Source organism: Sander lucioperca, chromosome 21, assembly GCF_008315115.2.
Source record: "Sander lucioperca isolate FBNREF2018 chromosome 21, SLUC_FBN_1.2, whole genome shotgun sequence".
NCBI classification, from domain to species: domain Eukaryota; kingdom Metazoa; phylum Chordata; class Actinopteri; order Perciformes; family Percidae; genus Sander; species Sander lucioperca.
Genome location: NC_050193.1, coordinates 23,382,299 through 23,395,457, shown reverse-complemented (window position 1 = coordinate 23,395,457; position 13,159 = coordinate 23,382,299). Strand labels below are relative to the sequence as shown.

The 13,159-nt window shown below is 39.6% G+C and overlaps 1 protein-coding gene across 6 annotated transcripts in view; it reads left to right on the top strand.

Annotated features, from left to right (window-relative positions):
* Nucleotides 1–13,159, top strand: part of LOC116063704 (apolipoprotein L3-like) — a 59,573-nt gene that overhangs the window by 7,917 nt on the left and 38,497 nt on the right. For 3 of the 6 annotated variants that reach the window (XM_035996426.1, XM_035996427.1, XM_035996428.1), the window contains exons 2-3: nucleotides 9,966–10,032; nucleotides 12,537–13,133. In XM_035996426.1, the coding sequence (XP_035852319.1) occupies nucleotides 10,019–10,032; nucleotides 12,537–13,133 (611 nt within the window). In that variant the 5' untranslated portion in view covers nucleotides 9,966–10,018. Of the gene's footprint in view, nucleotides 1–9,905; nucleotides 10,033–12,536; nucleotides 13,134–13,159 lie in introns of those variants that run through there. The other 3 variants (XM_035996425.1, XM_035996424.1, XM_035996423.1) reach the window with 3 other exon arrangements.

Genomic DNA, 13,159 nt, shown 5'->3' with positions numbered 1-13,159 from the left:
AAAGTGGGCAACGTGTTTATCTTAAAAATATTTATTTCTTTATGAGATTTTCCTTTTTCTCATAATAAATTTGCGTACCTTTAACATTGTAACATTCATGCTGAGATTAGAATCAATTACCCCCCAAAAAAAAATGTATACCTGTTTTAGTCAACTTCACCAAAGGTGCCTATGATTCCGGAGGGTACTGTATATATAGTCAATGCTTGAATTATGCTAGATTATTTTTATACCTGTTTTTAGTCAACTTTACTGTGGAGTGTAGTATATGCTTAAATTCCGACTTCACAACACTGGAATCAACTGTAAATAAGCTAACTGCCCACTGTTAGCACTGTCATGATCAAATAAAGTAGTAGGGTACAACACGTTGAACTAGTTGGCTTCATTGTTAAATTGAACCGCTTGTTGCATGCTATAAAGGCATGACTAATACCTATAGTAGCAACTGTGCGATAACTCATAAAAGCCTTTGAGGTGTCCCGATATATATGTAATTAATGGAAATTTCTTTGCCTCAAACATAAATTCAGTATATCGGGACACTTCAAAGGCTGTTAGCCCTTATATCACATGTGCTCTCTTCCTTTTTCCATGATTCAGGAAACACTGCCACTGAATACGGCCCCACAGCAGCAAGAGAAACTTTACTGCTTATGCCGCCAGCCAAACTACGAACATGACCCCTATGTAGAATGCAAGAAATGCAAAGACTGGTTTCATCCATTTTGTGTTGGAGCACGGACTCATGAAGATCTGGAGTGGATTTCTCCTTGGTTTTGTCCAAATTGTTCTACTCAACCCCCAAAAAAGCCTAAGAAAGCAGCTCGTCGACTATTTAGTAAACAAGACAGTACATCTTCCAGTAAACAAGAAAGCATAGAAGACAAGGAGGTTTGTGACAGGGATGAGAGGATAGAAGACACAGATAGCAACACATCTAACCCTGAAGTCTCTAGAGGTTCAGACTCTAGTGACGAGTGCTATCCGCAGTGTCACCAAATCTCTTTTTCACGAGCTGAGTGGGAGGACATAAAACCTGTAGATACGGAAAAAGGAACAAGTGGACATCTTGGAGGCACATGGTGTGACAAGAACTGGGGGAATTCACCCCAACCCACATCCACACCAAAAAAATGGTGAGTGCCAAAAAGGAAAAACTCCTTTCAGGAAATTTTGATCAGGTGCCATCCATTCCTGTACTCCAAAAGATATCCAGCGAGAAAAACCTTCAGGACAGATATCATAAAAACCTATTTTTGGACATATCTCTTGTGCAACAAGCACAGGACTCAAGGTCCGAAAGTACAGCTTTAAGACACCACTATGTGCAGTTTATAGGGATGTCACCTTTTACTGTTCACATGTACTCCCTGCCTCAGCTCAAAGCTTTGAAGGAAAAAATTGACAAAAAGCAGCTCTGCTTTTATCTTGATGCGAAAGGCACAGTAGTAGCCAAACCTCCTAAAGCCAAAAATGTACTCTCTTATGCTCTGTGCATGCCCCTGGAGTCGCCAAGGCCTACTGTAGTTCTCCTTGCAGAAATGATCACCTCGGACCAAACTTCTGTGAACATACAGAACTGGTTAAATTGCCTGTGCCGAGATTACACCTCTATATACAAGAAAGAGTTCACGCCCACAAAAGTGGAAACAGATTTCAGCTGGGCCATCATCCACGCAACACTGGCATCCCTGTCAAAGTGTACAATACACCAATACTTACAGAGATGCATGGAGGTGTGCCAGAACACAGAGCCTTGTACATTTACAACTGTGCACATATGTGCTGCACATATGATCAAGATTGTGGCAGACAAGGCATCAAAAGTGAAGTGCAGTAAAAGTACAAGGTCTCTATTCCTACATGCATTTGCCTTGGTACAAAATGCAAGCAATCTAAAGGAAATACAGATGATCCTTCATATGATTTCTAATGTATTCTCCCTACACTCCATGACTTCTGCCTGTTTAAGTATTAATGAACTACAACAGGCAATACAAAAACAAGGCTTCGATAATGAAGTGAAGGCTGCCCTGGACACAGCCGGAGTGGATCAAGAAATAGGTAAAGATGAAGGGAAAACTCCGAAAGGCATTGTACGGAACTCTCCCTTCACACGGCTATTCAAAGAGGTCTTAACCCTGCAAGAAGATGACAAAGGTGAGATGGACCGTGGACTGCCAACTAACCCACATTTTTGCCCAGATCTTGTGAAGATATTGAAGCCATATGTAGGGACATTACCACTTTGGAGTGGTGTCATGTTGGAGCATTTGGGTCAAACAAGGGACACGAATGCATATGTGGAGAATTGGTTCAGAACCACCAAAACTGTCGTGTTAAGGGACAAATGGCATCGGCGTCCAGGACAGTTCATCCAGATCATGGAAGAATTTGTTTTGGGCCGCCTAAAAGGGTCAGAAATCTATTCTGCCTGCCAGGCGTTTGTGGGAAATGATGAGGTGATGGATGATCCGACAGACCAGCCACTTACTCAACAAGAAAAATGGCAGAAAAGGGGAAAAAAAATGAAAAGCAAGTATTACAATCCTCCCAACTTGCTGAAAAATATGGGGAAGACAAATTCCTGCCCGCCTTGGGCTGGTGAAGGCTCACTGGACAACAAGTGCATCACAATGACCAACACATGAACAATCGACAATTTGTTGTTCATATTACATCTGGTGTTGTCGAAACATCCGCATGTTTTGAGGCAGGTGGAAGATGCATCCACTGATGAATGGCTTCAGGCGTTGCTGCAGGTACACCAAGAGTTCTTGGGAAGGAGGTGGGGCCAGGGGAAAGTCACTTGGCTCATGAACCTGCAGCAATTCAACAACTCAAATGTCTGGGACTGTTTTGGAACAGAACATCATTTTGTTGTATCTCGCCTGAGCACCTTACAACTGATGAGGGAGATTACAACATGTGCCGAACAGCACTGCGCATTTCCAAGACTTCACAGGAATAACACAGTCATTGAAGTTGTGTGGGTATATTTATCAATATCTCAAACTCTAATATATGCATTTATTTGCTAATTTTACAAATTGGGTGTAATAAATTGTCTTTCAATACTTCCAGGTGCAACAACTTCGCAGGATTGCAGGAAAGCCTGGATGAGTGGTTTCATCCTCCTCCAAGGAACTGCAAACTGATAAAGTAAGACATGTGAAAAACATTTGTTATCATGTTCACCACATACTGCTTCACAAGACATGTGACAAACATTTATTTGATCATGTTCCCCACTTTCTGTAATTTATCATGCTCACTGATCATTCTGCAGCATCAAAGGATTACCATGCCAAGGACAAAGAAACATAGTTCGGCAGGATTTCGCAATTGGTAGACCTACACTGCTAGTGCTGAGGTTTCTGTCTGTACAAACTACCAGAAGGAACAAGCAAATTTGGCCTAATCAATTGCCAGAAGAAGTCAATATCCTAGGCGAAGGGTGGGTTTTGTGTTCCTCTGTAGATAGTTTATTTGAAATAACATGGAATACAATGTAACTCATGATACATGTCCCCTCCCCAGGTACATACCTATTGGTATGACTTACCCCCCATTTTGTGAGCTTCCACCGTGTTGGCAATCAGGGATGGCATTACTATGACGGAATGAAAGAGACATCCAAAGCAGGTGGTGGAGTTGTTAAAGTCAATGATGCAGAAGTAAGGAGAGTCATGTTACAAAGCTGGATTGCAGGACACTTGGTCCTTGTAACAGTAAGCATCGTCTAGACCTTCCTTTGTGCCCCCTTTGTGTACACACACATACCAAAAAAAATGTTAAAAAGTTTAAAAAAATCTTTCATGACATACTGCTTCACATGCTTCACAGAAAAATAAATAAAAGTGATGGTGCGATCGTCACATGGAAGTCTGAAGATGAGGTAAGAAATTAACTAAACGGTAAAAAATAAATCCAGGGTACAAGCGGCCGAAATGGGTTTCCTCAGGAGGGTGGCTGGCGTCTCCCTTAGAGATAGGGTGAGAAGCTCAGTCATCCGTGAGGAGCTCGGAGTAGAGCCGCTGCTCCTTCGCGTCGAAAGGAGCCAGTTGAGGTGGTTCGGGCATCTGGTAAGGATGCCCCCTGGGCGCCTCCCTAGGGAGGTTTTCCAGGCACGTCCAGCTGGGAGGAGGCCTCGGGGAAGACCCAGGACTAGGTGGAGGGATTATATCTCCAACCTGGCCTGGGAACGCCTCGGGATCCCCCAGTCGGAGCTGGTTAATGTGGCTCGGGAAAGGGAAGTTTGGGGTCCCCTGCTGGAGCTGCTACCCCCGCGACCCGTTACCGGATAAGCGGAAGAAGATGGATGGTAAAAAATAAATATACATCTTTGACCAGAATAATAATGTTAAATTGAATTAGAAAAATGTTATGTTAACAGAACTGTGTTAACAGACTATTGAGATAATAAGGGTGGTATTTAGGGCTGTCAGCATTAACGCGTTAATCGCAATGCGATTAAGGGCCGCCGTGATGTGATTAATTTTTTTTTATCGCATTAATCGCAGAAATTCAGAGAAATTAAAAGAAATTAAAAGAAATTAATCATTTGACAGCCCTATTTAGGAGTTACTACACACTATATTGACTGGTAAAGATAGGGATTTTTAGATTTTTAGTTAGGTACTTGGAGGAATTGTGCAATAATGACAGATTCACACATTTTTCTTTTGTTTTCAGTAAATAAATAATTACAAATCTTAAAGTCAAGTTCATAAAGTCACTTTCTTTGCATTCATTTGATTCCCAATCCAAAAAATGCTTTCCATTGTTAATATGTACTTAAAAACTGTTCTGAAATGCTAAATAATAGAATTATAATCATGTGATAAAACATGCGATTAATTGCGATTAACTATAGAACTTCAGCGATTAATCGTGATTAAAAAAAATGTATCGTTTGACAGCCCTAGTGGTATTCCTACAATGGAATGAAGGAGTCCAAAACAGGGAGTGGAGTTGTTCAAGTAAATGATGCACAAGTGATAATGCTTATTTTATTATGAATGTGTGTTCAATACGCCTGCCTCAGCGGGAGGAAAGGACATTTCGACATGGAGAAATCACCACCAAACTTGCAAACTAAGTATTTTAATGTGTGAGTGTTTGTGATGTGGTGAATATGTTGAGGTTTGTGTTATTCTTGTTTCCAGTGTACAGCGACTAAGACGAGTGTGAAGGTGTTCCTGTTTGTTGGGTTAAAAAATGATCTCGGATGATGTTGAGGAGGTGTGCAGGAAAATGTGGGGAGATCAGCATCCTGAACCAGGAGGACAAGACAGCCTTTACTGCAGAGACAGAAGCTGCAGGGGCGTGGCTGGCAATACCCACCTGGATTGGCCTGAGGAGGACTGACTTCACCCGTGGGCATGGTCCAGTGTGTACCTCCCCATAAGCTCAGCAGGAGATACAGCACAGAACTGCTCTGTGCTTCAGTATCCAGGGAACTGGAGACCTGAGACATGCACATACACGCATACACACTTACTCTACTCTCTGGGTGAGAATCTCTCTCACACACACACACACACACACACACACACACACACTCTCTTCCTCTGCTATGTGGTGAGAACTGCTTATCTCTCACACACACGGATCTAGGTCTATCTACATATCGACATTTATAGCCATAAAGCTCTCTGATGTGATGTACACTCTGTTAGAAATGTGTCTTTATGTATATTACAAATGTCACTGATGTACACTCTTATTAGAAATGCCACGAGTGTCTTCATGCCTTTTCATGTTGTGTAGTTTCTCAAGGTTTCATGTTGGTTCTCATCTCTTCATGTCATGTCTAGTCTCTCAAGGGTTCATTCATATAATTTTGTAAGCAGTTAATCCTAACTTTAAAGAGACTAATTTATCAGAATTTAACAGAGTCTACTCCATCTGAAATGTAAGGAAAATATTTTATCTGAAATTGACAGAGACTAGTTCATGTTAACGTAACGGAGACTACCGAATCGGAATTTAACATGGACTAGTTTATCAGAATTGAACTGAGTGTACTCTAACAAATTTCTCTGAACTATACAGAGACTAGTCAATCTGCACTTTACAGGTACTAGGTAATCTGAACTGTAGAGAGTCAAGACAATGAGAACGTTAAAGGGACATTTTTTTATTATGAATGTGTGTGTTCTACAATAAACACACCCTGGTTACTTGAAAGAAAATGCTCTTCATGTAGAAAATGATTCAGGTATTACACTTCATGAGTTTACATGTACCACTTGGCTCTCGTACAAGCAATCTGCTGTGCGTGCTTTGTTTAAATCATTTGGTGCATTCATGAGCAATTGTGAAGTGAGAGTATTCTAGAGTTTAGAAGTGTACCACACACCTGAACTGGGGACTTCCCAGTTTGAAGTGGAAAAGCTCCCAGGATAGTGTTTGACGCCACTCAACATAGTGAACGCTCTCGCTTCAGAATTGGAGAGTTTAGAAGTGGGAACCTTCCCACTTCCCAGCCACATGAACACGCTAAAATTCATACAGCGTAACTGGTAATAACCATGTCATTACTTTTCCCTTTCTTAAAGTAAAAGTATTATACCTCTAGAAAGACAACACATGTATATCTTTAAGTAAATTAAACTTTTACGCTACTCAAAAATAGTCAGTAAAATCAAAAGAATTATAATGAAGAGACACAGCACACCATTAGGGAGCAGTGGAAAGTCAGCATCTGTTGCAATATAAATGTCAAATTGTGTATTTTATAGATACAGATAGATATAGATATAGATATGAACATATGGGGCATCATTGGAACCATTAGGATCTGTGGTATGTGAATCAGGTGAGAAATTCAACGGACAAGGATATTTGGCCGTTAGGGGGCAGTGCAAAGTCAGCAAATGTTGCAATCGAATTGTCAAAATATGTCAAGATGTCTATTTTTGAGCTGGATTTTTTCCATAATTCCACAGTAGATATGGACATATTGGGCATCATTGGAAACATTATGATCTGTAATATGTGAATCAGGTGAGAAATTCAACGGACAACCATATTTGGCCGTTAGGGGGCAGTGCAAAGTCAGCAAATGTTGCAATCGAATTGTCAAAATATGTCAAGATGTCTATTTTTGAGCTGGATTTTCTCCATATTTCCACAGTAGATATGGACATATTGGGCATCATTGGAAACATTATGATCTGTAGTATGTGAATCAGGTGAGAAATTCAACGGACAAGGATATTTGGCAGTTAGGGGGCAGTGCAAAGTCAGCAAATGTTGCAATCGAATTGTCAAAATGTATATTTTTGAGCTGGATCATGTCCATAATTCCACAGTAGATATGGACATAAAAAAAACAACATTACAACAATATATTACACTTATACCTCACAGTGTGGTAGTCTACAGGTCATGAGAATTTGTGACTTTTTAAATATAATTTACAAGATTGTTGGCTTTCATTCAGACAGATTCAACAAAAACAAGTGTATAAAGTGTATACAACTGTATAAAGAAAAAAAAAAAAAAAAAAAAAAAAAATATATATATATATATATATATATATACACACACACACACACACACACACATACAGTACATAACATAAAGCTGTGATCTGATCTGAACTGATCATACAGTCTATGGCACTGATGCAGAATGGCTCGTTTTGTGATAAACACTGCCACACAGTGGCTGAAACGGGATTTTTTTAAGGTGGAATCGAAACTTAAAGAGAACCGGAGCGAATGTGGAGCCAAGTTCAGCGTCGTAATGTACTTAACCACCACTGTGGTAACAGCATAATGTAACGTTACACATTTAAAATGCACATTATGCAATCACGCTTCTCTATCATCCTCCGTTTGGTCCGGACCTAATATCCATATAAAAACACAAAGTAGGGTGCCCAGTTAGCTCAGTTGGTAAAGCGGGCGCCCATATATATAGAGGTTTACTCCTCGACGCAGCGGCCGTGGGTTTGACTCTGACGTGCGGCCCTTTGCTGCATGTCATTCCCTTTCATGTCTTCAGCTGCCCTGTCTATTAAAGGCCTAAAATGCCCAAAAAATAATCTTAAAAAAAAAAATATTTAGGCGTACCTCATTAGAGACGCTGGAAAAGTGTCTCTCTCTCTCTCTCTCTCTCACACACACACACACACACACACACACACACACACACACACACACACACTATATTAATATAACGTAACGTTAGGCCTATCTTACTTTTTTTATTAATGATAATAATCGGGTTATTTTGAAAACAGCAGCTAGCTAGCTAACGTTAAATGTTAAGCTTAGCTAGCTACTCAAAAGGGAGGTTAACCGTTGGTCGGTTCTGTCAGTTAACGTTAACGTGACTGGTGTTGTATCTTGACGTTAGTCTTTGTAAGTTAATTAACGTTAACATTACATGGTTTTACGAAAATGTTCTAAGACAGTTTGACGACAAAATAAAGAATAAATCATCATTTCAAACCCTCACTGGCTACCGATAGTCACATTCCGCCCAAATGGCTTTGCTTTACCATTAACATATATTTCAGAACAAAAGACTTTTAGGCGGCAAAGACGCTTTTTATCGTTCTCCTCTGACGCAGTCCAGCTAACGTTTTATAGCTAGCGTTAACGTAAGTCAGAAGAAAAGACTTTTCGGCGGCAAAAACGCTTTTTTCTCCTCTGACGCAGTAGTTTTATAGCTAACGTTAATGTTAGCTAGCTAGCTCGATGGTCAACTGTAGCTAAGTACCGTTAGCTAGCTAAGTACCATGTCGTAACATGTAGAATGGCAATATGGGACATAATACTGCTAATGTTTTAACTAACTAACCTGTTAACGTTAATAATGGCAATCATCAATGTCGAGTGTAGCTAGCTAATGTTGACAGAGTATGAACTTGGCTAGTGCTAACGGTAAAGTTAACTTCCAACTTTGAATATTAACACCACAAACACAGATTAAAAATGCACATAATTTACCTTTGAATTTACTTCGCTCCTCTTCAGTGACCTTTATTCCAAAACGAAGTAAGCCCGTGATTAAATCCTCCGTTGCTAAATGTCCAAGCGCCATCCTCCCGACTTTGATCGACACTGACGGAGACTGACAGTTGGATCACTGTCGATTCACTCATGTATCCTTCCGCGCTGAAGTATTTATGCTTCCGCCGAGTCGAGCTCTCGTTAGCATGTAGCTAGATCCTTTCAATAGAACACAACTTAAAGCGTTAACAATTATTTGTCTGTTTCAGTCTAATATAAATAGGGTAAAGGGTTTGAAAATTAAATTCTTCAATAGGCTACTGTTTGTGAATATAAATATAAATTATTACATAGGCCTACTCCTCATTAACATGATTAAAAATGATTCAAAGGGACACTTCACCAAAAAAACATTCTGATTTATTTTGCCATTGTCTACTATGTGAAGACATATGGCTACTCAAAGATAATTTACACAAGTTCAGATTATTATAGAAAATAGCACACTAACACATTAAAAGTTGCTGGGCAGAATTCAGATTCACTGTCCATCACATCAACAGTGTGTGTAGTAAAGATGTCCAGACGCTCATTAAACGATGCTTCCAAATGACACGTGAACAACTGAGGAACTTTTAATACATCGTTCCAACATAGTTAATACGTCGCTGCATGTATAGATTGCGATCATAATAAGACGTCCAGACGCTCAATAAACGACGCTTCATTATGACCCGCGAACAACTGAGGAACTTTTAATACATCTCACCGACATAGTTAATACGTCGCTGCGATGTATAGATTGCGATCATAATAAGACCTCCAGACGCTCAATAAACGATGCTTCATTATTCTTCTTTATGACCCGCGATCAATTGCAGACGAAGCGATCAATTGCATACGTCGTGCCGACGTATGTGTGCTTACTGGGGAGCGAGCGATAGAAAGATCAGATGTCCAATTTTGATCTATTTTTATTTTAAAACCACACAGGTAATAAGGTAAGGCCACAAAAGGAACTGAAACAACGAACTGAGAGGAGAAACATGTCTGCTGCAAGGTAAAGAGTTTAAATCTTTGAACTGCTTTTGCACAGAAATGAGAGAAAGTCTGTAGTGACAGCGAAGTGTCAACTAAGGTGAAATAAGTAGACTAGGCTACTATTAGGAGACAGATCTTTGAATGCCTGAAACACCAATACACATTATGTTATGAAGATGTTCAACACATTTAAGTGGATTTAACAGTACAGATTGTCTTTTTTTAGTATTAAATCGGAATGTAGAAATCCATATTGTATCATATTAAGACAACAAATAGAGAAGTAAGCAATTCTTAGCTTTCAGTATGTCAACCATTGTATAAATCATCACTGTAAAATTATTTCACAGTTCAAAATATAATCCAATGAAGGTTAATAAATTTAAGAGCTACTGATTTGAAGGTTTTTGAATACGTGTCGTCTCTCATCCGAGGGACTCCCTCAGTTCATGAAATGCATCTTCAAGAACCTTGACTAAGTCCAGTTGCCCCTGAATGTAACCTTCCTTGGATAGCCTACTATGAACCTTCACAGACATATCAAATATAAAATACTGCACATTATTGTTCCCAAAGAATATGTAGAACACTACCTAAAGATGGCAAAAGAATGAAGTTTTCTGAAACCATGACCTTATTATCTTATAATGTTTGATCCTACCAATTTTACCTACATTTGTTATGTAACCTAAATGGGGATGTAAGAATCACGTTAGGCCTACAACAATAATGAATGAAAACTCAAATAATAGAATAACTGCTATTCATTTCCATATGATTCTTTGTCAAAGCCAGAGGGAGCCACTGTAGAGGGGCTAAAGAGCCACATGGGTCCTACTGCTACCTTAAACCTTAAACCCATTGATAAACCATTTGTGCTCTGGTCACATCTTTGGGTCAAATCGTGTAAATGCAACAAAAAACAGTCACACACCCTAAATTATGAGTGGTTTAATGTTTTTGGCTTGTGACCCATTCCTGTTTTATCTGAATAACTTCGTAGCTCAATACATATTTCACAAGTAAAAACAATTATCACAGGAACATATGAAGACATGAATTAAAATGTCCAAAGTATTTTTGACTTCTGTTCCAAGCTGTTGATTATCCTACAACTCCTACGTTTTTCATTGTGTCTCTTTGTAGTAGTGTTTTGTCTTTGTGTCACTTTGTAGTCATTTTGCATGGCTCCTCGGCTGTTTTAAACTTTACTAATGCTATTGTGCTTTATTTAAATATTAGTGTAACCTCAGTATGCTGTGAAGCTGTAATATAAACAACAACAACTGGATGTGGTTGTCAGATAGTTGATAATAAGAGATGTTTATAAGGTTTAGGGGTAAAGCAAGCAAGCAAACAAACATAGAAGACATCTAAACTTTCAACTGAGCTCTGTGACTTTCCACCAAGAAATGTTAACAATCATTTCAAACAGAAGCCTTTGGCCCGGGGACCCAATAGACCAGGGGCCTTTGCTAGGTTTTATTTAGTGGTTGCTGCCAGATCTCTGTCCCAAACTGTCACAGAACAAACCTAGAGTTTTGCAACGTGAGACCAACTCCACCACAACAATTTGCAGGGGTTAAAGTGAAAAAAAAAAAACGGGCGTGTGTGGAGGGACATGGGCACCATTTATTTTCAAGTATTATGGCTGTATGTTAAAATTGTAACTGAAATATGTAAATAATGTAAAATAAATAAATAATGTAATGTAAATAAACAAATATTGACGATAACAAAAATACAGTAACAAGAGCTTAACGTGCTTAAAAAACTGGTAAACTGAGACTGAGATGGATATATTTACCTCTCTTCAATGATTATGCTTTGCACCATTTATTTTAAAGTACTATGTCAACTAAAGTGTTTTCTTCTGAACAATAGTGCTTAAATAACAAGTGCTTAAAGTGCTAAAGAACTGAACTGGTAAACTGAATATTAGAAGTGAAATCAAGGCCATTAGTTTTTCTTTTTGTTGTGTTGTGTTATTACTCTGTTGCTTTCATTATCAAAAAAGCGAACAAGCACATTGAGTAATTTATCCATATTCAAGGTTGTTGCTTCATCAACATTGAGTGAGAACATGCATTTTTTTTTAGCTTCTCAGACAAACATTTTTTTAACTGTAGTGAGATGCCATTTTGAGAGACTCTTGTCACGCTCATTTATTTTTGAGTCCTTTATCTATGGGTAGGACATCATCCCCAGGCTTCATGAACTTGCGCTCCATGCTTTCACCGACAACGCTAACGTGATTTATGGATCTCAATCACACTGTGTTGCCAGGACCCGCCCTGCTCTGCTTCTGATAGGCTTGTAACGTTAATTAGAGCTGCGTTCTTCTCATATGATTTATAGGTGAAATCAATTGACTCGAAAATATTAAACCGCATGCAAGTTTCCAAATTATTATTATTATTTTTTCCTCACGGCCGCACGCCGGAGATCCGGCACGGTGCCGGAAATACTTTAAGCCCTGAATTTGTTTTGAAATCTCACAAACTGGATGATGTTGTGTTACAGAAAGGAACTCCAGGAGGCCTTGTACAGCTACACCGCAGATACCCTCACCGACATCGACACAGTGAGAGAATTCTGTGAGAGAAACCCCAAATGGATGCTTGGGAGGGAGACAGAGTTGAAAATTATGAGGGACATCAAAAACAGGGCTGACAACATCGACCTAAGCATCGGCAATGTTAGAAAGTCAAAGAACAAAGGTGAGGCCTTTTGGGAATATATGAAGAGCAAGGTGACCCAGGTGACTGCAGACAGCAGACATGCAGAGCTGGAGACGGAGCTGGCTGCTGTGCTTAAGGACACTCTGAGAGGCCTGGATAAGCTCAACTGCTTCCTGGATGCTGTGGAGAATCTTGCAGTCACCTCACTTCATGTGTTCATGGAGGAGAACCAGGTGTTACATCTGCCAGAAGGGATCAGTCCTGAACATGTTCAGGTTGTCATCTCTGCTGCACGGAGAATCTGCCCTCTTCTCCTCGAGTTTAAAAGAGATGCAAGCGTCTTCTTCCTTCCCAAACTTCAGAATGTGGAAGTGCTGGCATATCAGCTGGAGAAATACATAAAGACCACCCAGACAATCTGTGAGAAGTTAGAGAAAAGGTAAACTGTCATTTCTTCAACATGAA